Source organism: Mytilus galloprovincialis, chromosome 2, assembly GCF_965363235.1.
Source record: "Mytilus galloprovincialis chromosome 2, xbMytGall1.hap1.1, whole genome shotgun sequence".
In the NCBI taxonomy this organism is placed as follows: Eukaryota; Metazoa; Mollusca; class Bivalvia; order Mytilida; family Mytilidae; genus Mytilus; species Mytilus galloprovincialis.
The window spans coordinates 6,595,177-6,622,554 of NC_134839.1; the positions used below are offsets into that span (position 1 = coordinate 6,595,177).

General features: G+C 31.9%; 2 protein-coding genes across 5 annotated transcripts in view; both read right to left on the bottom strand.

Annotated features, from left to right (window-relative positions):
• Nucleotides 1-444: 444 nt before the first annotated feature.
• LOC143062768 (putative G-protein coupled receptor 139) lies at nt 445-12,260 on the bottom strand. 2 transcript variants are annotated; one of them, XM_076234548.1, is made up of 2 exons: nt 12,184-12,260; nt 445-2,134 (listed from the first exon to the last, which is right to left on the bottom strand). In XM_076234548.1, exon 2 carries the CDS (start codon nt 2,118-2,120, stop codon nt 900-902), a length of 1,221 nt encoding a protein of 406 aa, XP_076090663.1. In that variant the 5' UTR covers nt 2,121-2,134; nt 12,184-12,260; the 3' UTR covers nt 445-899. The 2 variants fall into 2 exon arrangements, with proteins under 2 accessions (XP_076090663.1, XP_076090662.1); XM_076234547.1 differs by lacking the exon at nt 12,184-12,260 and adding an exon at nt 5,821-5,921.
• A 7,344-nt stretch (nt 12,261-19,604) lies between these two features.
• LOC143062766 (amino acid transporter heavy chain SLC3A1-like) overlaps nt 19,605-27,378 on the bottom strand; it is a 387,949-nt gene continuing 380,175 nt past the window's right edge. For all 3 annotated transcript variants that reach the window (XM_076234544.1, XM_076234543.1, XM_076234545.1), the window contains exons 7-12: nt 25,553-25,678; nt 24,476-24,576; nt 23,054-23,240; nt 22,283-22,543; nt 20,891-21,042; nt 19,605-20,451 (exon numbers count right to left, since the gene is read on the bottom strand). In XM_076234544.1, coding sequence (XP_076090659.1) covers nt 20,241-20,451; nt 20,891-21,042; nt 22,283-22,543; nt 23,054-23,240; nt 24,476-24,576; nt 25,553-25,678 — 1,038 coding nt within the window. In that variant the 3' untranslated portion in view covers nt 19,605-20,240. The remainder of the gene's footprint in view (nt 20,452-20,890; nt 21,043-22,282; nt 22,544-23,053; nt 23,241-24,475; nt 24,577-25,552; nt 25,679-27,378) is intronic.

Consider the following 27,378-nt stretch of genomic DNA (forward strand, 5'->3'; position numbering starts at 1 on the left):
CATTTTTATTTCGTTTTTTGTTTGGTCCTGTTATCTTATAGGTTCAAATACATACAAAATTGAATTAGCAAACTTTCAGAAAACACAATTTTAATGTTAAAACACATATGTTATTACATTCAACAAACTTTAGAATTTCTTAAACGTGTTTTTTCGGTAAGCAGAAATCAGCTTGATGTTTGATGGTGAACTTGATGCATTAAATGCCTGTATGTACATTATATATTTATAACTTATTCTAGCACTTTTTTGTAGATATTGTAGCAGTAGCACATCTTTCATTCGTATGCATAGCCATATTGTATTATTTGTATAGAAGATTTTTAATTAAACATCACGTTCTGGGCTTACGTTCACTTGTATTGTCCAGTTGTTTGTGTATTGGGTACTTTTGTCCTGCTCCCGAAAAAGGTTCCTGATAAATGCCAAAACCACCAAAGAATACAGAGATAAAGCCATTCTTATCCAAAACCTCATAATACATATTTGTTTTCATCTGATATGAATCGTTTCGATCGTCTCGTGGTAGCGTGATCGCCTAGAGTGTGGGAGGTTGTGAGTTCGAACCCCGGACGGGTTAAAATCAAAAACCTTCTGAATCTTGGTATTTGGTGCCTTTTCGCCAAGAACATGCATAGCTTTAAAGACTGACAGCTAATAATATGTCCGGGTAAGGTGAATCGTCTTCCTGACGACTCTTTGTTTGAACTAGAACGTTAAAATCCGACTCAGCGTGTAGGTCTAGTACAAAGTAAACTTTCGGCTATCACCAACATCTGTAATTTCTCAATGAACAACGGAAAAGGGAAAGTCGAACGCACTTATAACATTCTAATGTACACTGATTAAGTATTGCAGTTATCCAATCATATCTAATTCTAATCGTACATTAAGAAGTTTTAAGCAATTGTATTCACAGTAGAGTTGCTGCTGTGATCTGTTCCATTTGCCGAGTTTTTCAGAATGTCCTGTTGAGAGGATAAGGTAGTGTTGAATGCCGAGCCATTACGCATGGACACCGAACTCATCTGAGTCATTGTTGTCGAATATGGCCGACGGAGTGGTTTCTTTCTGCAGCAACAAATCATGTTTATAAACATCGTCCTGAATTTACGACCACTAAGAAAATACATATAGAAATTAATTGCATGGTTAAGATCCGACAAGAAAAATACGATGTTATACACCAGAAAGTATTGTGCATACGTATGGACATCTTTAGTGTAATCCCAATAGTCTTGGATGATGAAAAAAGCACAGTTCGGCATAGTCAAGATAATAAACACAACTGAGATACTGACTAACATAATAGTTATCTGTTGTTGGTGTTTAATCTTGTCGGTATTTTGTGTTTTGTCAATTTTATTGGTCAGCATTCTTTGTTTGCTAGACGCCATTTTTATTCCAAGAATAATCATCGTATTAAATATCAAGAGTAGTATGAAAGGTACTATGCTGTAAGCAGCGCCATCTATCCAGTACCATACCTTAGTGATGAAATGCACATATTCATCCACGAAAGAACACTGCCACACATATACCTTATGTGGTAGCTCAATTGTTGTCCAGTAGAATTGAAAGTTTAGGGCCATCAGTATTATTGCCAAAACTATCATATTGATAAAGGCACGTCTTTTAGTGCATAATTTTGTGACTTGCAACGGAAACCAAATCGCAATAAATCGTTCAACCGTCATAGATACTAACAACCAATTCGAATAGTGCATTAAAAATGTTCCGAGAAAGAACATAGTTCTACAACCATTATCAAATAGTCGGACATCATATAGTGTAAGAAGCAAGTATAACAATTTGAAAACGAGATTCATGGCGTCGACTAAGGATAGCATGGCCATGTAAACAGATGATGACGTAAGAGGTTTCATGCGACATATCGTAATGAGTGCACATGCGCTACCAGGAATTCCTAATGCACATAAAACATAAAGGTAATAATTATTGATAACAACGGCAGCTTTGAACTCATCATATTGATTAAGTTGATCCAAAAGAGACAGTACTTTCTTCGACGATGCTGTTGTACCGTTGTCCGACGTTATATTAGCTGTCACATTCTCACTTATTGGTGTGTATGTCATCGATATTGTTGTCGACTGCATTTTCACTTTTTTTTCTGAAAAAAAAAATTAATCATTTGGTTAGTGCAAAATAGTTTAAATTTAAAGCATAACGTGTAAATAAAGAGCTTGCCTGGTAGTTTATAAAAAAATGTATAGGTCAAACTCACAAACATTCAAATAAAAGAACGGAACTACGCCACTGCGTAGAATATCGGTGTTCCCGTAGCAGCTTATCAAACTATTTTAACGTCTGATAAGAATTGAACTTAAAGTTTTTCCCTTGACGTCTGGGGTTGAAGCAATAAAACTTTGCTCAGTGCTCGGAGCACAAAAAAACATGCTCGAAGTATGAAATCCAGCATTTTGATTGGTTAACTTTGGAGTATGAGTACAAAAAACAAACTCGAAAGTTTTATAACTTCAAGGCATGAGGTCATTAGCATACAAAAAATCTACGCCATAGAGCTATGATATTCATATTGATGTGCATGAAAATTCTGCTTTCGTTTATTAACCGTCAAATATTTAATAGATCGTCAGCCATTAAATGGTACATGGACATTTTAAAGCTTTAAATGATAGTTATTATATCTGCTAACATCGAATCAGGAATCTGAGAATAGGTGTCAACATGAGCATAAAATAACCTTTCAGGATCGGTTGTCGGCGGCGGATCTAGAAATCTCTTTTTTTTTCAGTCTATTGTTTTTCAAGTTAAATTAATTTATTTGGATAATATATTTGGTACCATTATGCAATAACAGACATTGTGACATAGACGTCAATGGATAGGCAACCAAACGATTCGAAAAAAACAACCTGAAAAAGACAGCTCGAGGTTTATACTGTGGCAAGCTCTCAGACTAGAACGTCCGGCGTCCAAAAAAAATGTTGGTATGTTTAAAGAGATAATCAAAAACTTGTCGTCCGATTAACATTAGTCACATTTGGTTAAAAAAGTACTGTTGTTGCAAATACGAACGTATACCACTAGCTAGTTATCAATAAAGACCGTCTAAGACCTGCTCAACCATTCGGAGCATGTGAGTTAATTCATTGTGCAATGAAGTGCTGTCTTTTGCTTTTGTGAATCGCTGTTTTTTTGTGTTTTATTTTTTATTTTCTATTCTTTATCGGTCGTTTTTCAATATTTTTATTTTGATTTCTTTCCTGGTTTGTTCTCCCAATGTTCCCAAACTTTAAGCTGATTCAGATACGTTAGATATTTTTAACAGTATCTTTTTTCAAGATCAAAATGCATACCAGAACAATTTAAATAAGTGTTTGTCATTGAAGCATAAATACAAACAAACAATAAAATCCGTCTTTAATTGAAAATATCCGATAAATGTTATCCTTTTCTTAAAATTCAACTTTGTGTTGTATGTTAAAGTGTCAAATTTCTCAGTACAAGTTAACATATGAAACAATACAGATCAATTCCTTCCTACCATTTCCCTGGTGTTCATATTTTGTTTCATGTAGTCTAAGAGAATTCTGGCCTTACAAATCGTCCTTTGTCAGGTAAAATATTTAACCGACTTTTCGATTGATTTTATTTATTAAGCCTTGATTCAACACTCAAATCAGAATGCATTCATCTTTTTACTATAATGATTGATCAGGTTGTATTATTTAACTAATTTAAGGGTATAATTGGGCTTTAATTTGCGCCGATTTTAAAAATTGTCATTCTTTCATTTGCGCCGATTTCATTTTTTCATTTGCGCCGATTTTATATTTGGTCCTAATTAGATTTACATGTAAGTTAATACTTGCATAAGTACTATATACCATTGGTCAAATCTGGTTATAAAATTTGTTCATTTAAGTTTAATAAATAAGTTAATTTTGATTGCACACTAAAACGAGCCGATGAGTCAATTCGTTAATCGTCGACAGTCATACATATCGGAAGGTCAGTGTCCTGAAACATAAAAAAAACATATCTTACTGATATACCATAAAATCGTGAAAAGCTAGAGTCACCACGAATTCAGCTGATGGTCTGACTACTGTCAACCCACAGAACGAGCATAACAATGTGGCAGATGATCGAAAGACAGAGGCTAAAGAACTACGGGTACGGTCAAGGAAAGAGTCTGGAGATGTATCCAGTAGGCCTTCCTTCACCTCCTCGTGAGCAGGGTACAATAGTTATATTCATGTTATGATTGACAATTCATAACATTTGTACAACTGACTAACGGAAGAGGTCTATAATGATAAAAGAAAAAATAACATGACTTGGATAGTGAGCTGTCTCATTAGCACTCATACCATATCTTCTTATATCTATTCACCTGTAATTTACCTGTAAAAATATCGGCGCAAATGAAAAAAAATTCGGCGCAATTGAAAGAAAAAATCGGGGCAAATGAAATGCATATCGGCGCAAATGCAAAACGCCGGTATAATTGTATTGTCTTTATTCCTAATTATGTTCAATCATTTAACAATGTAAAGCAAAACCTTTATTTAGCTATAGGTCATAAGCAGTGAATTCTCTATAAAATTGTAAATTAGAGACAATTCCGTGGAGAATTAGCTTTTTAATGTCGTGAGCACTTAAAAGTGTATCGTGCGTATACAAGTATTGCCTAACCTTTAATTACACAATCGCTTGGGTACAAGATTCAGTTGCGGATCAAAATGAGGCCACAGAGAACGACGTCCATCACTTCCGTTAATCACAAAAAAAAACAAAAAAAAATAATGTTTTTCGCAACACGAATCAATTTTTAGTATATATCTCCTAAAACAGGTTTGCCCTCCGCACGTCAATATGTATTGAAGTTACCGATAATTACACTCTTGCTTTAAAAATCTTGGATCCGCACCTTAGATATTCAGTTTTTTTCATTGTTTGCATTGGATTTTTTTTCTTATTTATATACCACACACTGACCACGTCTGAGCTTACTTTACCTTGTTTAGGATGAAATTACATCCCTGTGAAAATATCTTGAATATTACTATCCATACTAAAAAAAAAACACTTGATGCATGTGGTTTAAAAATTAAAAAAAAATAATAGTCCGTGAGTGAAAACAATGATAAAACATATTCGAACATTGTACCCAAGTACCTGTGTACTAATCGTCATAACAAACTGCGATCGTCGAAAAGACTAAAGAATTGACAACTTCCCATCCTTTTTATACTGAAACAATATCAAAAAGCTGTAACACACAATAAAAAGATATGTTTCACTTAAAATTAAATAAAAATATTGACATATTCGTTACGTGTGACTAAGGCAGTAAAATGAAGTCAATATAAATACTTTCATGGTGTGACCATCTCACCAGCTTAAAACGCCAAAATGTTTTCTTACTTAACATCCCCTCTCCAACATGTTTAATATATTTTTTATTTTTATCTATCAATCTTTTGACTCATGTGACACACACATACAAATATAAATATAATTTTGCCCAAAAATTCAAAAATAAAAAGAAAATTTAATATTCTCCAACACGAAACTAAGATGGTGTACAAATGTGAAAATAAGTTTTCGCGTTGTATAGCGCTCCAAAGTAAGCATGCTTAAAAACAGATGAAAATGATTATTCAACTCTTCAAAAAAATAAAACCCCAACCTCCTGTCCAGTCCTCCACAAGAATAACTAATGGTCACCCTTACAATTATACATGTAGTGACTGTTCTGTTTGTATAAGTTAAACTATAATTTTTAAAACCAAAAAACACGAATATACATACAATACTTTTACTTACCTATATAGATCAAAAACTTTCCAAGTATCTTGTCAAACTAAAATTTTTAAGTCTCATAAGTATATATATTATATGTATGTAATAAATTTCCTGTTTAAATTGGCCAACCAATAAACTGTTTGGCTAAACATCGCTTCGGCAATGAATGTAAATCATTAATTAAAGTACCATAAATGGATGCTTATAAATCCCGCCTCTTAACGATTAACAATGAGGATTTAGCTTGATCGCTATATCATATGTATAACCTTTTAGGTTAAAACAGTATGTTAAAATATCACATCAAACATATATAATCTTCGACAAGAGCTGAACTAAACACAAACACATATAATTATATTTCCACAAAAGGGAACCTTTTCAATTTGGGGATAAAAAAGTACGTGGTCGCAACAGGGAATAATAGGGAATAACCAGTCATTTTGGAATGATTTAAAAAAAAAACATCTAGAAATTAAAACGTGCAAATTCGTTAAATCATGGTGACCGTTTTCCATTGGAAAATTAATGTATGATTGAATTGCATACAGGCAATTTTTTATATTTACGTATCATCGTCTGTGTATTCTTTACTTAACTGCGTTACAAGATGAATCCCCAAACTCGCCCACCTTTCTATCTGTCATTTGATTGACAGCTAATCACAGATCAATAATGAGGATGTTTATAACTGTTGTATCGATTTCAATAACATACTTCATGTAAAAACAAAAATAAAGTAAAGGACCTACCCAAGAATAATTGCTTATCCAATATCAAATTGTCCCATCGAGCGAAATAAAAACATTGGATATCCAGTTAAGCCGCCGCCAATTTAACTAAGGCAGCGAAACTTGTTTTCAATCTTCAATAACATTGAAAACTAATTAAAAACAGATTTATGCAAAATATAAAACGAAAACCTTGTTAGTCTTATGACTCTTTTATTACGCACGAGGGGTTGGGTGGTCATGAAAAAAATGTTGAATAAAGAATCTTTCATATATGTACTTCATGAATTTGCTATGAAAACATCGAGAAAATAAATACACGAAATATACTCGTTTTCGTAACTATCATCAATAATTTATTCATAAGCGTCATCAGCAATTTTATTCAATATAAGTAGTATAAGTACATCTGCTAAAAAAACATTTGTTATCTATTTTATATCTGTTCACTGATCTTTATTTGAAAGTGTGTTTAGTGGGTCTCATGATTGTGGTCTAAGCGAGACGCGGGATTGACGATTTTTTGTAAGCGTGAATGACACGTGAAAGTCAAATTATTTTGCCGTGAAAACGGGAAATGAAGTCTAGCGGAACACAGGAAATTACAAAAAAATGAGAATTGCTTAGTGACATAGTGTAAGTGGGATACGGGAATCTGACAAAACAGTAAGCGGGATCCGGAATCAGACCCCCCCCCCCAAATGAGACCCCCTTTTTACTAAGACAAAGACAATACATCCAGAATTAACCGTTTGGATATTTGATAAAACATTATTCACAATCGTTCTAAATGAATTAAGAAATATGCGAAAATGCAGATTCAATAATAAAAAAACAAAACAATTACGCGACTGATAGACCTCTGCTCCTGATTTTGACTCCAATGTTTTTAAGCTACTATACCTTAAAAAGTAAAATCACAAGAATACCGAACTCTGGGGAAAATTCAAAACTAAACAACCCGTATCAAATGGCAAAATTAAAAGTCTTCAGCTAAAACACATCAAACTAATATATAACAACTGTCATATTCCTGACTGGGTACAGCTATTTTCATATGTATAGAAAATGGTGGATTAATCCTGTTTTTATAGCTAGGTAAACCTCTCACTTGACACGTGACATTTGCATACAATTCCTAATAGTGACAGTGCCCATATTTTGACAATTTAACCTTTTATGTCTGTTTTGTTCTCGCATCGTTGTAAATATAATGGAATGTGATGAGACTGTCATATAAGTGAGAGGTTTAACGCTATAACACCAGGTAAAATCTACCATTTTCTACATTTGAAAATGCCTTTAACAAGTAAGGAATATGACAGTTGTTTTCCATTCGTTTGATCTGTTTTATCATTTGATTTTGACATTTGATAAGGGACTTTCTGTTTTGAATTTTCCTCTGAGTTCAGTATTTTTGTGACTTTACATTTTCGCGTAAATATCATAAGCGCATGTGATTGCGAATTAACGATCTTTATGATGTTTTTGCGTTTAAAAATTTGCCCGAGTATTACGTACCAGATTTTGTTAATACGATTTTTTTTTCATCCCGGATTTGAATGGAATGAATTTAAGGATAAAGTATCATAATTCAAACAAAACTACATATCTATTTTACCTTTTTGTAAATGCTGAACTTTTCGCGTGGATTGTTATCGTTCATTTTGTGATCCCTTAGAACAATTGTTTAGCGAATTGAAATTCTATTGCATATTTTTTTATCATTATTATTAATTCGTATAGTAAATATTTTCAATTTTCTAAAAGAGAGTCCTATTGAAAATTGGTTTAATCCAAACAGTATTATTATTATTGAGTTATTATACTACTTGTCACTATTTTGTTAAATTTATTTAATCCCAAAGGCATTTATATAAGAATATATGTTTCAATTACTTGTTACATGTACGTAGAATACAGTTTGGTCCAACACATAAGAACGATACACTAAGACTAATACAATATAAACACTTTATAAAAACATAGAACACATTGATTGCCAATAGTACTATAAAACTCGACTGTGCTCAGTTAATATTCTTTTTTCTTCTTCAAAATTCAATGAAACCAAATATTTACATCAAACAAATAATAGTTTTGTATATTGCTGGCCTCAGTGAATATCTATATTTCAAAAGTCTATTTAAACCAAATATTTGGACATGTACATCGACGTAACTGTGGAAATAGGTTAAATATTTGGACATGCACATCGATGTAACTGTGGAAATAGGTTATATGTTTGGAAATAAGTTAAATATTTGGACATGCACATCGATGTAATGTGGAAATAGGTTAAATATTTGGATAATTTTGTTACCAAATGAAAGCTTAAGTTATAGAGGATAGGAGTGTCCTTTACCGTCAGTCGTCAAACGATATACTTTCGGTTACCGTTAGAGTCAAGTTGGTTAATATTTTTACCGGGATTCGTAAAATTATCCTTATCGTGATTCGTCAGAGGTCTAAATATTTATCTATTATGGACTTTTGACGAGGTCTATACGTTATATATGGACCTGTTCAGATTATATTGACCGAGAACGAAGTCCGAGTGTCATTATTATCTAACAATTAAACAGGTCATATATAAGGTATTGACTGAGTGAAAGTCCTTAATTTATATACTACATATGTAAATAATGTATTAAGAAACTTCCGAAAACCAGTACGTTTTTTAATGTTGTAAAAAGTTATGTCCAATGTTTCTGCAAAAGCCAGGGTAAGGTACGGTTTTGACATCAAATTACTTTTATTTAAAGTAAGGAGAAAATAGCTTAGAATGCTTAAAATGGTAGGATTGGATATAGAATTAAAGCACAGAGGCTTTTTTTTTAAATATTTTTTTATTGAAACATATCAATTTATCACATCAAATGTATCATAAAAATAAAAAAAAAACAATTAAAGAAAATTATAAAAAAAATAGTTTTCACAATTTCAGGGAAGGGTAAACAATATTTTACATCAATTTTTGTGTTCATTAAAAGTACTGTGTGGTTCTCAGTGCATTTTAATTCAAATTAGTTGACTTTCAAAGTCAAGCACTGATGTAAATAATCATTCGATGACATCAGAGCTAATGCTATAATCTGGTAAATCTAAAGGTTTTTACAGCTTGTTTGTTGATACATCTTTAATGATTTCTGAAGCATGGTGTATTACATGCAAAATATCGACTTGTTTCCAAATGCAACATGTTCTTACCGTAGCATATCATGTTATTTTTATTTTGTTATTTGTTGTAAATGTTAGAAGTTTCCTTTTAAGCTAATTTTAATTCTAAACTCTGTTTTAGAGAAATTGATCCAAACTTTACGTTTGGGTTTTATTTTGATTGGGAAAGATATGATATGGCGTGTTATCTCGTGGCACACAGGTCATACTTGTTTTATTAATTTAGCGTTTAACTCAACTTTTGGCATGTTGGTTATTTTGTGTCAGTAAGTTTTATAAGTAGAGGAAGACAAAGTGCCCAGAAGAAACCGTCGACTTAAAGCAGGAAAACTGGAAAATAAACCTATAGTCAATTTAGATTAAAGTTAAATACAGCTAAAACGTCTAGGACTCGAACTCTTAATCATATTGTTGACCAGCTAATGATACATTATATGAACGTCTTAGACCCCTCGGTCATCGATCACCTCATATTATAAGAAAAGAATTCCTAGAATTTATTTCAAAAGTTCATTTACTAGTTTTAACTCTTTGTGTTCAAAATGACAACAACAGATAAGAATGCCATTATTTCAGCACTTTTCTCTCTCTCGTGCGCATGCCCGTAGTATGATATTTCAATCTTGTAAATTTTAAACATATATGAGAAACGTATCAATGAATTAAAAAGTAAAATCACAATAATACTGAACTCAGAGGAAAATTCAAAGCGTAAATTGTCTAATCAAATGGCAGAATCAAAAGCCCAATCACGTCAAACGAATGGATAACTACTGTGATATTCCTGACTTCACACGTAAAGTGTATTTGTGTATTTCCTTGCTAATTGACAAAACAGGTCAAGTTCACACGGGAATGGTTCGATGATAGTTCATATCTTCCAAGAAACTCCTAAGCATGATAATTCCTAGTATTTCCGACATCAATATCGCATTTGAAATATAGTTACATATCAATGCGATAGCTTAGTTCAAATTCATGCCATGATAAATTCTAATTGCTAAAGATATCATTTCTAAAGCCTGAAACTGAAAGACGGTTACAAAATATCGTCACTGCACTCAAGCGTTTATTAACAAGATTTTCTACTTAATTCGTAAACATGTTTTGACCATTTGTATTACTTATGTACAGGTATCATATTCAGCTTGAATATTTCCATTTATCGGATTTTGCTTAAACATTATTTAAACATAACACAGAAAACATCACTTAATATAAGTTTCTCTTAAATAAATACTGGATTCTTTTTAAACGATGTAAATGACCTTTATGAGCTGTTAAATCTTTTATGAAAAGATAAATGGGTGTTATGGGGCAAAATATTTTACATTGCATCGTATTGAAATTACGGATTTTTTTATTCCAGGAATATATTACATAAGCAGTATTTGGTACAACTTTTTGGAATTTTGGGTCCTCAATGCTCTTCAACGCGAGGGTATCACCAGCCCAGTAGACAGCACTTCGATGTTGACAAATATCAATTATATGGTCATTTTTATAAATTTCCTATTTACAAATCTTTGATTTTTTTTTCGAAAAACCAAGGATTTTCTTATCGCAAGCATAGATTACCTTAGCCGTATTTGGCACAACGTTTAGGAATTTTGTGTCCTCAATGCTCCTCAACTTTGTACTTGTTTCGCTTTATAACTATTTTGATCTGAGCGTCACTGATGAGTCTTATGTAGACGAAACGCGCGTCTAGTACATGGCGTATTAAATTATAATCCTGGTACCTGATAACTTTTTGATAGTTAACACTAAATGATTCGACAGTTTTGTAAGCTTAATGTTTTTTCTCTTTCAAAGCCCAATCATAGGCACACCAGGCTTGTCATACCTGTCAGGATATGTGCGATTTTAAGTCGAATATCATACTAAGAATTAAACCGAAATGATCAGAATTTGTTGTGCAGGGAAAGTTCTTAGTCGTAATGATTGAATCTGGAGATTTCGGGTATCAACTATAGGAATCTTAAAAGGATATTCTTCTAGAAGTTAAGTTAAAGCTGTAATAGATCTAGACACATGGGTATTGAAAATAAAGATTAAAGGGCTCATGAGAACATATAAATCAACAAAAAAATGTGTAATTCCCGATACCATAATTCTCTTAGATATTTTTGAATTTTGTGAATAAGGGTTATTGTGTGGGCATCAAATAAAAATTCTTTCTTATGTAACAGTGCTTTTTAAAACAAATCTATGCTATAAATTCTAAAGTTATAAGTGATTTTTTCAAATTTTGTACAAATTACAATTTAAGCACTGTTTGTACCTAAAATATCTTTTTTATTTTGTACAAATTATCATTTGCATAGAATGGTAACTTGTACACACTATATATAACCGATGAAAGAGAAATTGCTGCAATTATTAAATCCATGTAACCTGTTCGTTATACGTGAACTTTCGAAAAATCCAATTACTTGAGGAAATCAACATGACACAAATATTTACAACTTACCATTAGTATGAAACAATAAACCATATGTCGAAAATATTGTGAACAATGGCCTTTAATAAGGAGAAATTAACTTTCTCAAATTCAAATAAAACGACGAAGAATCGAAATTATTTGAAGTGGAGGAAATTTAATTTCAATCACAGGTTACAACCAAGACAGATTACCTGTACGATTTACGACATTCTATATTATCATTATCAATTATGTGTACGTCAAAACTGTCAATCTTCATCTTAGGTGTTTATTAAGAACACAATACATAGTAATTAAGCCATCTGAAAGCTCAAAATAGCAGCATTTACCTTATGTAAACAAAGTTCTATGTCACTCTAAAGAATCGTAATTAACGACTGTTCATGCTGTTAATCAAAATGTAAGATGATGTGTATATATTGATTGGAACAACAACTGCAATAAGTGACGTTGAAAGATAAAAGACGTCAATTGACATTTTGTAGTGTTGCAAGTTGAATGTCTACTTTGTGTCTTTTTACTGTATTCTGTGAACATTTGTAGCATTGGTAAAAGAGTCTTAGAGTTTCATTAAAATGCCATCATTTAACAAACGACATAAAAAAAACAACAAAACATCACCCGATAGACAGCTAAATGTCTACTTTGTGTCTTTAGCCTCTTTTTATTGTATTATTTGAACATTTGTAGCATAGAAAAAAAAAATGCTATCAGTAAACAAAGGACAAAAAAAAAACACCCCAAAAAATAACAACAACAACAAAACAACAACCGAAAGACAGCTAAATCTCTAGGAAGGATGAATATTAACCGAAACAGTTGAAGGACCATATATGATAAAAAAAAAATAAAAAAAAAAAAAACAATAGTCAAATCCATGAAAAGTCAATTTTGACTGACTTAGGTTTGTTATAAATCATGTCAGTACCACTAGTGGTCGTATTCAACATTCTGATTCTTGTTAGTTGTCCAAGCTCTTGTTAAAATTTTGACGACGTTGATGTCTGTTGAATTTATTAATAGCTTGCACTTTCATGTAGAGAGTACCATACGGTGCGGTTACTTGGTAATCGTTAAAGGCAGCATGGTTTTTCTTAATATACATTTTTGTTATATATTTAGCGTAAGCCTTATCTGTTTAAAAATAGATACGCACGCGATGTAAAACAGTTTATGTTTTTCCTTATAATTTTTGTTTCATTGTTCAAAATAAAGGCAACAGTAGTATACCGATGTTCGAAAGTCATAAATCGATTGAGAAAAAATAAAAACAAATCCGGGTTACAAACAAAAACTGAGGAAAACACATCAAATATAAGAGGAAAACAACGAAACAACAGAAACACCAAAGTGCAACAAAAAACCAAACGACAAGTTTTTTTTTAATTGAAAATATTATTTGTTATGTAAAGTATTTACTGTTATAGTTGTTTTGTATTTAAAAGAGGTTGTGGTTCTCAGAATATGAGCTATAGTATTTAAAAAGTTAAATCGTAGTATGAGGAAACGAGTTGACGTATTGAATATTTCAAATCTACAGATTTATTAATGAAGTTTTTGTGATAATTATTTGAGAAGTCAATTCAAAATGAAAATTGTTATTTTTTTCTTGGACAAAGGCTTTGAATGACAAGGAACTATGATTGATGTTCAATTGATTATTAATAAGAAATGACATCGATAAACAAGAATTCTTCTGTGTCATGATAAAAGACCCTGACTGTAATATTCAATCTGAAGGACTGATAAAACTAGAATAAGTACAATGATTGAATGTTTTTATTTAATTAAAATTGTGTTTTGGAACGTGGTTTGTGCATAAATTGACCAGTGCTTTTGTACTATCATGATTTACAACAAATCCTTCTTAAATTGTCTGTTGGTGCATTTTGAAATTATTAAGAAACACAGATTTAAACCCAAAACGGGCAAAGTTTACCTTATATCGATTTGACTATTATTTCAAGGTCATTTAATCCTAAAGCTCCTCAACGGTTTCGGTTCTTACCCATCATTGGAATACAAATATGCGACTTCGAACTATTCCAAGGAAGGTTAATTCAGAAAAATATCATGACGCGTATTTTTGAAAAAGCGATGTTTTCATTTTTAACTGAACACTTTCAGTGACATTCGTTTATTATAATCCTTTTTAATTTGGTATTTAACTTTTCCATTTATTGATACGCGTTTCCAACAGTAAACACGAGTCTCATAAAACACAGCAGGAAAAATTAATTATAAAAAAAACATTAGCTGTAGTTATACACTTGTATAGATTTTGCAGATGTATCTTTTTTTAGAAGGCGAGTGTGAAATTATGCTACAAAAACATAAAATTTTCTTTCAATGTTCGACAAAATTTATCATGATATTATTCAAAATCATGACAAACACTTTGATTAAATTTGATATTCATTTTGCAATGTGGACACTCCCGGTTTTTGTGTGGTTCGGTCTCTCGACTTCCCATGTTTTATATATTTTGTTGTTTGTCTTTTTGTTTTTTTTGGACCAACGAGTTTGAATACATTTTTGGTATATTTCGCTTCTCCTTTATGGGGTAGTTTGAAATCGAAGTAACGAAAATAGATATTCACATTACAATCAAGCGATTAAAACCATGCTCTTCTACTGGATAATTTGGAAAAATAAAACAAAACCAATCTGCAATTGCAGACATAATGCAGTATTTATGCATGTTCAAAATTTGAAACAAATAAATAATTTCTTAGAAATCCTTTTCTTGCAATTTCTCTCAAATTTATCGTTATGATTAATTGCTTCATCAATAATTTTAATTATTAAAAATACGTCAAATAAAGCAGTATGTCAGCAAACAATTATTTTAGAGTTTTGGAGCAAATTTTGCAGTTTGTTCTTATTTGTGCTGGTACATCCATATCCCGCGTTAGGGCATTGGTTCAGTACTCTCAATATAAAAAAAGTTGCAAATGAGACAACTATACGACAAAATCCAAATAACATAACTATAAGCAATTATAGATAACTGTACGGCCTTCAAGAATGCGCAAAGCTCATGCCATAGAGATAGCATAAAAGGTCATTGAAATGGCAACAAGTATATAAGTTTAACCAGGCACACCAACGGCTGAATTTGCGAAAAAACGACTAACGAAAAAAGAATATGATATACAGCAACCAACGTATTTAATTCAGCTACATCCTGTCTCAAGTAAAAAGCTTTAGAATTTAGTGGTTTTTATTTGTGGTTGTGCTTCATATTTGTTTTTTCGTTTATTATTCATACATTAATCTGGCCGTTTTACCCGGATGAATAATATTTCATTTTATCATGTCTTCACCTTCGTAAACATATACTAGTCAACAAAAGAAACGATGCACAAGTTTGAACTTCAATTTATCATAAAATGTGATAAATAGCAAATATCGTTAAACTATCCAATGAAAAACGGAAAATGATGACAAAAGTCTTCACTTAAATTTTGAAGATAAGATGTAAGTATTCAAATCCCTGCAAATATATAAAAAAGAAGATGTGGTATGATTGCCAATGAGACAACTGTCCACCAAGAAACGTACATAAATATTATCAAGGAGAAAATTAACAGCTTCAATCATCTCATCACACCTCCAGTAAGTATATCTAGCATATTTATCTTTCTCATTAGAGAAGAAGGCTTTAAATGAGTTGCAGCAAATATATCTACATTCAGCTTTACCAAACGACCATTTAATTAAATAGGAAAACTTTTGTTTAATAAGATAGTGTGGAAGTGTAGTATAAAGAGTAGAAAAATCAAAACTATTAACAGAATCAAAAGGACCATCAAAAGCCCGTAATTTAAGCCTTTTTCAACTGATTTTTATAGTTCGTTCTTATGTTGTACTGTTATACCACTGTCCCAGGTTAGGGGGAGGGTTGGGATCCCGCTAACATGTTTAACCCCGCCACATTATTTATGTATGTGCCTGTCCCAAGTCAGGAGCCTGTATATTCAGTGGTTGTCGTTTGTTTATGTGTTACATATTTGTTTTTCGTTCATTTTTTTACATAAATGAGGCCGTTAGTTTTCTCGTTTGAATTGTTTTACATTGTCTTATCGGGGCCTTTTATAGCTTACTATGCGGTATGGGCTTTCCTCATTGTTGAAGGCCGTACGGTGACCTATAGTTGTTAATGTCTGTGTCATTTTGGTCTTTTGTGGATAGTTGTCTCATTGGCAATCATACCACATCTTCTTTTTTATATTAACTCATCGGATGGACAAAAATACAAGTGGACGTGGCCGGGTACTTATACATTCCGACACAAAAAGACACAATGAACAGATCTGAGAGATTTGAAAGGCTTTCAAAAGTATATAGACAGACTATGTTCAAATTTTTAAATTTAAAGGTTTTTGAACAAAAAATTTTTAAAAAATCGCGTTTTTTGGCCTTTAATCAATAGTTTTGATAAGAAAATAACACTGTAAAAATTAGACCAATTGGGCAATTATTAACTTTGTAAAAGTGTATCCAATTTTCATTGTACATTTGAAAAATATATTGCCTTGAATCGTTTCTCGTTTCTTTTGTTGACTAGTATACTATATGGTTTTTGTGATGCTAATTTTTGAAGGCCTTGGAACACCTTCTTATTTTACATGTATCTTTTATAAGTTCAGTCAATCTTTCGGAAGCAGCAAAACTGATCAACATCATTAACATCGAAATCAAAGTGGTTGTCATGATTTTGAGAATTTCATTTTGTTAAAATTAAAAACAAGTATGACACAAATAAAATATCGATCACATTTCCACCAGACTTGTTGACAGCACTTCCGTGTTGCATTAATTATCATTGATATGGTCCCAGCTATAAATTAACTGTTACAAAACTTGAAGTTTCTTTAAAGTACTTTTACCAAAGGAATAGATTACCTTTCTTTTATTATGCAAAACTCTAGGCAATTTTGGGTCCTCAATGTTCCCCAACTTCATACTTTATTTTGCCTTATAACTTTCTTCGAGCGTCACTGATGAGTCTTCTTAGACAAAACGCGCGTTTGGCTTAAAAAAATCCATCCTTGAATCCTTGATGAGTCTATTTCATGACACATCGTCGTTTCTATAAATAGATTTAATTATTGAAACATTGATTTTCAAAACCAGATAACCAAACACTGTTATTGAGTTATACAAAACATTTTTGATAATGTCATAATATTATAGCAGTGTGGACTAAACTTTGATTGATTCATACCTTTACCTTGAAGTGACAATAATGATTGAGACATCATGTTATATGCCATACATTTCCTCTTTAACACGAATACCCGCAGCTCCTCCCGGTTAACCAACGAATTAACTCCTACCAATCCACAAGTAATATTCTACTAACTTTAAGTTATATATTGTTATGAATGAAAGAGATGCTGGGTATACCGTATTTACACAGAAACCAACAAAACCGGGGAAGCTTGTCTCCGTTAAGTCATCAACATAAACCAAAAACATATTTCTTAAAATAAATGCATTGCAAGAAGTTCTAAAGCTAAAACTAAATGCAGACGCATTATCGTGTCTGTTTGGACATGACACTCAAATAATTAATAGGCATTTTACAGGAGTCTCAGATCTCATTGCGTTGTAGTGCAACAGCAAAGAGGAAGATTAAAGGTGAATTATGGTAATAAACTTGAAGAGAATGTTTTTAAATCATAATATATTTATATTATAAGAAAAATCGCATCATCCCGTAATGAAATGCATATATTACAATCTTTAAAAGAATTTACAGCCATTACATGATGCATTTACAATTTTTTGCTCTCTTGTTTAAAGTAATAAGTATTTATGTTTAGTAAGCATACAATATCAAAGAAATGGAAGTTTGTAATTTGACACTAATAAATGTGTTTAAGTACTAAACGGTCAGTCTGATTTTAACATCAACTGAAGTCTTAACCTAAAAAGTGATGAATATAAGTCTTGTTTAAAATAGTGATTTATATTTCAGAAATTCTAGAACTATTCAGTGGCTTTGAATATAATTCAGTATAATTTTGTTTTGTATCTCTAAAATGCAACTAAACGGATCGAACATATAAATTATACACTGAACAAATCTAAGTTGTGTGCAAGCAAATGAAGTTACCACTTCAGATAAGTCTGAAATTTGACTAAAATACTTTTTGCTTTTACCATTCCATTCAATGAAACACAGTTTCAACGTTAAGTGCAAGTCTAACCAAGCATAAAAATTAAACGAACGTTAGTGGTAGTGATATTCTACACTCGTTGCTTCATTGTATGCGTCTCGCGTATCAAATTATACGACTGGTACCTTTGATAACTATTTACTATTGTTGTTTTGTGTATAGTTGTTACTTTTTTCCTATTATTGTCTATTCTGTTTAGCCAATCCAGACCAACTGGTTTATTTTACTGACACTGAAACAAACAAAAAACAAACCCCAAGAAAATATAAGTTGTCTCGGTTCATTGACCATGAAAAAACCAATTTGCCAATTATAAGCATTAGAGCAATCAAACAATTTTAATTCGTTTAACGAGGGATCCGATCCCACATTGCGTTACAATGTTATATCATAAAGAAGATTAAAATTCATGGAAATAAATTTTAAGGTTTTCTGCGTCATTTGGTCTCTGTTGGAGAGTTGTGTCATTGGCAATCAAACCATATCTTCTGATTTTTATAATCAAGAATATGCCTCATATCTTGACTTACATCTAGAAATTGACAATGAGGGTCGGTTGAAAACAAAACTTTACGACAAAAGAGATGATTACAGCTTTCCAATTGTGAACTTTCCATTTCTAAGTAGCATCATTCCAGCAGCACCTGCATACGGGGTATATATCTCCCAATTGATACGATATTCGCGTGCTTGCATTTCCTATCATGATTTTCTTGATAGAGGGTTGCTGCTCACAAGGAAGCTATTAAACCAAGAGTTCCAAATGGTGAAGTTGAAATCACCCCTTCGTAAATTTTACGGACGCCATCACGAATTGTTTGACCGTTATGGAATAACCGTTTCACAAATGATATCGGATATGTTCCTTACGTCGTAACTACAAACCCCTTCCCTTTCATGAATGTGACCTACCGAATTAGACTATTTACCAGATTTATTATCACATAAGCAACACGACGGGTGTCACATGTGGAGCAGGATCTGCTTACCATTCCGGAGCACCTGAGATCACCCCTTGTTTTTTGGTGGGTTCGTGTTGTTTATTCTTTAGTTTTTTATGTTGTGTCATGTGTGCTGTTTGTCTTTTTCATTTTTAGCCATGGCATTGTCAGTTTGTTTTAGATTTATGAGTTTGACTATCCCTTTGGTATCTTTCGTCCCTTTTTTTTTAATCATTATCAATTTAAATTGTTGAACAATATCATTGTCACATAATGAAATGAATAAATATCCCATATTTCATAAAAAAAAATTCAGTCATAACATGGTGCATTTACAATTTATTGCTCTCTCGATTATAGTAAAGTATAAAAATCATTGAGCGTACAATATCAAAGAAATTACATTCTGCTATTTGACACTAGTTAGTGAATTTGAATCTTAAACGACAATTTTGATTTTATCATAACGTGAAAAATCTGTTTCTTAAAAGTTAAGTCTTCATAATAGTTTAAGTAGTTTTTCAGAAAGGTTTTAGAACTGTTCATTAGTTCAAATAATACAGTATTTTGATGTTTTGTATAAATAAAAACACACTAATGGGACAGTCTAAACAAAAGTTGTATAAAAAACATATCTTAATTGACTGCCAACAAATAGTCTGAACAGCACTGAATTTACCGCTGTGAATAAGTTTGAAAATTGTCAAAAAGACTTAATAATGCTTCAGATTTATTGTTCAGTCTTGCAAGAGGTATCTTAAAAAAATGATCTACTAGTGTGAATGTGAATTAGAGAAAAATTCAAATATTTAACATTTTAATGTTCTTAGCATATTCCAGATTTGTAGAATATTATGTACTATTAATGGAAATTTGTTTTGATATAAAACTAATTTTGCTTCTATTTTCTGAACAGTCTTGTTTTTCAAAATATCATAAATATATGCAACTAGTATCAAAGTTCTTTTGCTTTAAAATCCCACGAAACAACGATTCCCTGAAGAGGCGATAATCTTAGAGATTCTGTTTCGACATCGTCATCAACACTGAATCCTACGTCACTTCCTGTTGTCTTCACAGCAGTGGCAGTAGATTGGATTGTTCCATGAGATGATGTGTAGTCGTGGGTTTCTGCATTATCTCCAAAGTTGATTGCAACAAGATATCTTTAGACGAAATAAAAACAAATGGAAGCATTTTGCATATGAATTCCATAATGAAACAATGTACCTTAAAATTGTATAGGTGTTGAAGTTCATTTAAAATAAAACTCGGATAGGTTTTTTTAAAGAAAAATTGAGTAGGGGAAGAGAACAGTCGAATAATATGTGTTACTCTTCATTCTAAAATATTGCCAGATTTCTACTTGTATAGATGTTAACCTACTTCAAGGGAGAGTCAGGACCGAACCTCATACACCGGACAAAACTCGGGGGTCCAACGATATTCTGATTCAACTTTGAACAAATAATATCTTCATAAGACAAAGAGATTTTTTTTATACTAGATAAAGTTGTGAAGATTGCATTTCAATATTTAATTTCAATTGGATTACAAGTTTTGAAGCTATACTGCTTTAAAAATAAAGTGAAAAAAATACAATACCCTGTAACGCCATCAAATTCTCGGACAAACGAGAAAATATTGTTGCTAGTGACAGCTGTATGATACTCTCCATAGCGGAAGGCATCCTCTGTTCTCAGAGAAGACAAGCCTTTGATGAATTCATAAAGTGAACCAGCCTTATTCATTTGTGCCTGAATCAAATAAAAGGTTTATGCCATTTTGGTATCAATTCATTTCAGTTGTCATGATTTAATACGAATAAGAATTTGGATTAAACAGTTTCACCTGAAAAAAGTGATATGCACTGCGTTAAACGTCACATGTTTTAAATTACTGGTAGACTAATTGAGTACATTTGATTTTGTTAAATAATTGTCATTAAACATTTCTTTTTCTTCTTAGATTATGGAATAAAACTATTAGTCTTTTTGTTTCGGCACATATGTGATTAAATTGATAAGACAACTGATATTGTCTTCGGCCGTTAGTCTCAGTAAATATAAGTTTTTCAAACGTCAATTAAACCACACCCAGCCAAGAGGATTCCACATTAAGATTGGTCCAGAATTTATTTTCTTACTGATTATCAGATTATAGAATTCTAATTCTAACAACAGGATTCGAAACTGTTGACTAAACAAAAAACAATAAATCTTTGTCAAAACTCAAAATAACAAGACAGAGTGCATATGAACATTATGGCATTGCTTCTCTCGTACGCCTCTTTTTTCAACCAACGAGGTCTATGACAGATATTCCACTGCCGTTATGTTTTGCTGTTTAGATTCTCAGTGTTATTCGATATAATAATATGTGCATTGTGTATTTTAACTTCGGGTTTAATTTATAGAAAGATGGATGAAATCTTTGATGTAATATTAATATATACGATGAGTTAAACATAACTGTATAAAAGTGAGACTGTAATTTTCTTTAAAAAAAAAGCAATATTAGACAGAAGATCTTAATTTTAAACAAGAATGTGTCCATAGTACACGGATGCCCCACTCCCACTATCATTTTCTATGTTCAGTGGACCGTGAAATTGGGGTCAAAACTTTAATTTGGAATTAAAATTAAAAAGATCATATCATAGGGAACAAGTGTACTAAGTTTAAAGTTGATGTAACTTTAACTTCATCAAAAACTACCTTGACCAAAAACTTTAACCTGAACTTTGCACTATCATTTTCTATGTTCAGTGGACCATGAAATTGGGGTCAAAACTATAATTTGGCATTAAAATTAGAAAGATCATATCATGGGGAACATGTGTATTAAGTTTCAAGTTGATTGGACTTCAGCTTCATCAAAAACTACCCCGACCAAAAACTTTAACCGGACGGACGAACGGAGGCACAGACCAGAAAACATAATGCCCCTCTACTATCGTAGGTGGGGCATAAAAAGTTGAACAATTTGAAAACGTACAGCTACATTTATAGTTGAGAAGTCGCTATTAACACCGTTGTAACAATCATTGGTACAATTCCACCCAGCATTTGTTGAGTTCTCCCATTGCATTAAGCCAGTATTGACATGTTCTGTTGTTGCTTGTAAGTCAGTCATTCCGAGTTCGTCTCCGTAGTATATGATAGGTGTACCCGGAAGCAACATCGACAACATATAGAACGGTCTGCTAAAGTTGGCGGGAAATCTTGAAGCAAATCTTGACATGTCTTCCCCGCCAGTCTAATAATTAAAATATCCTACATTTTATTCAACATAATTTTTTTATTGAACTTCTTGACAAAATGAAAAAAATTAAAACACTTTTAGAATAAAGTAAAATCAAATGCAGATGCCCTTATTAAATATTTTTGACAAATAAAAATCAAGATACTTTGTTTTTAGTACTTTGATGTGTTTACATTTGTTCTTATTAAAACGATTCTTTGTTGTAAACAGAAATACTAGTATGGTATAATACGTAACAATTTCTAAAAATATTATTGGTTATTGATCATACATTCTTAGACAAGAAAAATTGTTTACAACTCGGAACTTTTCTACTACAGTTTGATCTTTTATCCTAATATAGTGAGCATTTATTCTTTCCTTTAATTTTTTCTTGGATCTTTTCATTTTTTTTGGTTAAATTTTTAGTCACAAATATACCAATGCTTTCTCTATATCAAACATAATATAAAAATATAAAAATGTCATCAAAGTTATATATATCTGATAAAAATAATACAATACCATCCAATTTGGCCATTTGTTATTTGAGAAGTTGTCAACCCAGTCCATCACATAATCTTTGATACAGTTTCCACTACAGGGTGCCATGCCTATTGGGTTTAAAGATATATGTACACCACTGCCTGGGAAGCTACCATAATATTGGATTTTTTCAGTTGCTGTTCCTCTTCTGTTAGCCATTAAAAATCTAGGAAAACAAACAAATAATTGCACTTCATCATTAACAAAGAAATACGGGTAAATCGTTCGATCCATGTTTTTGACATGGTCGTTCCTTCATGGTTTTATTTGGCTTTTCATAACCACTGTAATGAAACGAAGCGATTGATTTTTGTGTACTTAATACCAAATTGCAAATATCTCTTGAATATTTAGGAGAACATTTCTATGATAATTCATATAAGTTACAATTTTGTAAAGTTGGTAAACCGGGATGAATTGTGGGAAAATAAGGCTGCCATTGAAAAAAAGAGGGTATTTTTATATGGACAGACATTTGCCTAAAACATAAAATGGAAAACAAATCTACCGTTACAAATTTTAAAGCCAAATGAGTACAAAATGTACATATAGACAATAATAGTGTATTGACATGACAATATCAACGATATAAGGATGAGGCTTAGAAACGGGGAAATGCGAGGCTCTGGCGAGCTTTTTCCCTGTTCCGATCCGAATGTTTATACTGCAATCTTGAAAAAAACTCAACCCATTCTCAATTGTTTATTTTGTTATTGTTATGTATTTGATATAAATATTTGGAAAAATCCCTCTTTACAAAGAGCTTGCGAAGTAATATTATAACACATTAAAATGATCTGTTAAAACTAATCCAATGGTGAACTAATTCGTTTGAGTATGGACTAAAATATCAACAATAAGCATAAAACATACTGATTTTTCAGTTAAATATGACTTTCCAGCAATTGTAAAAGAAACAAAAATTAGTCGTTCCACGCTTCGTTGTTTACATTGGAAACAAAGACAGGTTAACGAGGTCGTCGTGAATAATTGAATATAGTTCCGGCAACTACTATTTAAATATTCATGAGGAAAAGTGATGTCGGGTCAGTGACTGTATGACACAAATTAATTAACAGTCAACGCATTTTGACTGCTCAAAAACAACAATAGTATTATGCTATCAATATCCGAAATATTTTAAAATAATATATAAAATGCAGACTGTTTAGAGGATAAATATATTTGTTTTCTGGAAGTCATCACTAGGCATTCCCAAAAAAGATAGTTTTTAATTTTTAATCATATCACATCTCCCTAAATTTGTACAAAAAGGTTATTGAAAAAAACCCACTCAAAAGCGAAGGAGGTTTCAAAGGCCACCAAAGAAGTTCTTTCTTTTTTCAAATTCAAATTTCAAACCGGTGCAAAATGTAAATCTGTCTATTGTTTATAACATACTTGGAAGATGTATTATCTGCAACCTCACGGAACATTGACATCAGTAACCTATTACTTTCCAGGCCATAGGTATACTCATGGTTGTAATAATCATATTTATCCTGTAGGTAAAAATATAAATTATTTTGTAATGAGTTAAATGTAAATAATTGTACCAATTTCTCAAAAAAAAATCATAGTGGTAGAAAGAAATTGAAAGGTGACGTATTGTACTTCATACGAGGAAATACGAAAGATGAAAGAACTTTCAAGACAAAATTTCTAAGAAACTTAAATTGAATTGAAAATAATAAAGTTCTTGAATTTTAAACAACTAAAATACACCCCCGCCCACAATCCTACAATCCCAAATAAAATCAATCATGTTTTACTTAATACATAGAATATACTGAAATTATGTCACAATCGTGTCCACTATTTCTAAATCGTGACACCGCACCAGCCTTATCATCGAATATGTACAAGAAGAAGGGTGTCATATTTGGAGCCGGATCACTTTACTTTTCCGGAGCAACAACGATCAACATGGTTTTTGGTCGGTTTTGTGTTAGTCAGTCTTTTGTTCAAAAGCTTGTATATTGTTTGTGGACTGTTGTATGTTTTTTCGTCGTTTTGAATTGCCATCATGATGCTGGTGTCGGATTGTCTTCAATTTTTGTTATAATGTTTCTTCGGTATCATGTGACACTTTTTCAAAGGAAGTATCACATTAGGGTCAAACTACACGTTTTTGTATACTGTTAGGTTCTTGCTTAAGGATTTGACATTTACATTGTCACACATAACCTGAATACGGGTTCAGTCCCTGAAATTCATATAAGTTATACATAAAAAGTCTATCCTGTCCGAGAGAATGAGTCATTTCTTTGTTTGAAAAGAATAAAACAATATTCTGTCAACTGGGAATACATTTGCGATATGACCTACGACGATTATTTTGACTTGATTATTTATTTTGGTATTGCTAAAATTTAATGTTTCAGATTTTCTTTATTGTAGTTAAACCTTTGTTAATATATTTCTCTTTTTATTTTCGATTAAACATAACTTAAGATTAATTACATGAATGCAAAATACCTCAGTTACACCTGCTGTATTAGAAACTGTTTCGTTGCGCATGTCATAGTCTTCGAATAAGTACCCGCTGTTTCGTATAAATAATCCATCTACGTTTTCTGTGACCATCCAGTATTCCATAATATCCTTAAAAAGAAAAAACAAATTAAAGACAATGATAAATAAAGGCAACAGTAGTATACCGCTGTTCAAAACTCGTAAATCCAGTGGCGGATCTAGAACTTTTCCTAAGGGGGGGGGGGGAGCTGACTGACCTAATCAACCAAACTTTTCCCACGAAAGGGGGAGATCCGCCTATGAAATCGATGAGAAAAAAAATCGGGGTAACAAACTAAAACTGAGGGAAACGCATAAGATAGAAGAGGAGAACAACGACACAACATGAAAATGTAACACACACAGAAACGACCTAAGCATTAGACAAAATCCAATGAGAATAACAAATATAACATCAAAACCAAATACATGATAGAAAAGTATCTTGACACGTCTTATAGTAATGTGAGTTCAAACTCAAATATAAGAGAAAACAAACGACACAACAGAAACACAACGTTAAAATGTAACACACATAAAAGAACATGTTTTATGTCAATATATCCGTTAAATTGCACATTCAACGTTCACATGTGATACTTGAACGAGACAAAAATCAGTGACATGCAAAATGTGTGTGAGTATCTGTAAAGGAATTGTATAGAAACGGTTTTAAAATAGTTTGCTGTATTTAGCACTATTCCTTTCAACAACCACGAGGGTATTTAGGGTATCAAAATTGGTCCCGATATTGCCATATAATTGTTACGAGTCCCTTGAGAAAAGCTTGACTCGGGAATGTATAAATACGGGAATGTATAAATACGCAAGCAACGTCTGGCTTGAATGGGAAAGATTAGTGGAGATTACTTCTAACCTCGCATCAAATCTGTCAGAATCTGTCAGAACTGTTCTAGGACATCTTGACAACTAATACCTTTTAGACAGTTCTAGCTAGAACTGATCCTGACAGGTCTGTCCTAGAACAGTTTTAGACAGTTCTATCTACGACTAGAACATTTTCCCGGTAACAACAGTTTTATGACTAGAACAGTTTTACGATTAGAATTGATTTGGTCAGTTCTACGGCTAGAAATGATTTATTCAGTTCTATCCATAGAACATTGTAAAGAACTCTTTCCTCAAATATAGATAAGTCAAAAGAATATAATATATATTATAAAATTCTCATAACAGCACTGTTTTAACTTTCTAGACAGTTTTACACAGTTTTAAATGTACGACTAAAACTGATTTGGACAGTTTTAGACAGTTCTACCCTAGAATTGATTCTGACAGTTCTACTTAGAACAGTTTTAGGGTAGAACTGTTCTAGGACAGTTTAGAATAGTTCTATGACAGATTATTCTGACAGTTCTAATGAGAGGTTATATATCCGATGTTTCGTGTAGCGAACACCCTTGTGGTTCTACATGTTGCATGTTTCAAACCAAAAACAGAAAATCCTCAATTTATATTCACAGTCCAAAGAAACTGACCACATTTGGACTCAATTCGCTCTTCAGAGCTAAAAGATTTATTAAGCCCTATATCAAAAAGAAAAACTGACAAACACTTTTTACTTTGTTTTATTGTATACAGTTTGTTGTCATTTTTATTTAAGTAATCTATAGTACTGGGTATACGTATAAGACACTGGACATTAAGCAATAAACAATCAAATAATCATTACGTTCAACACTTGGAATCTTCATTTCGACAAAAAAATAAAACTATGATCGAAAATAGATGAAGGAATAATTTTTTTATAATCCATTATTGTTTTATGT

Excerpts from the sequence above, each read along its gene's own strand:
- LOC143062768 (XM_076234548.1), bottom strand. The coding sequence starts at position 2,120 with ATGCAGTCGACAACAATATCGATGACATACACACCAATAAGTGAGAAT.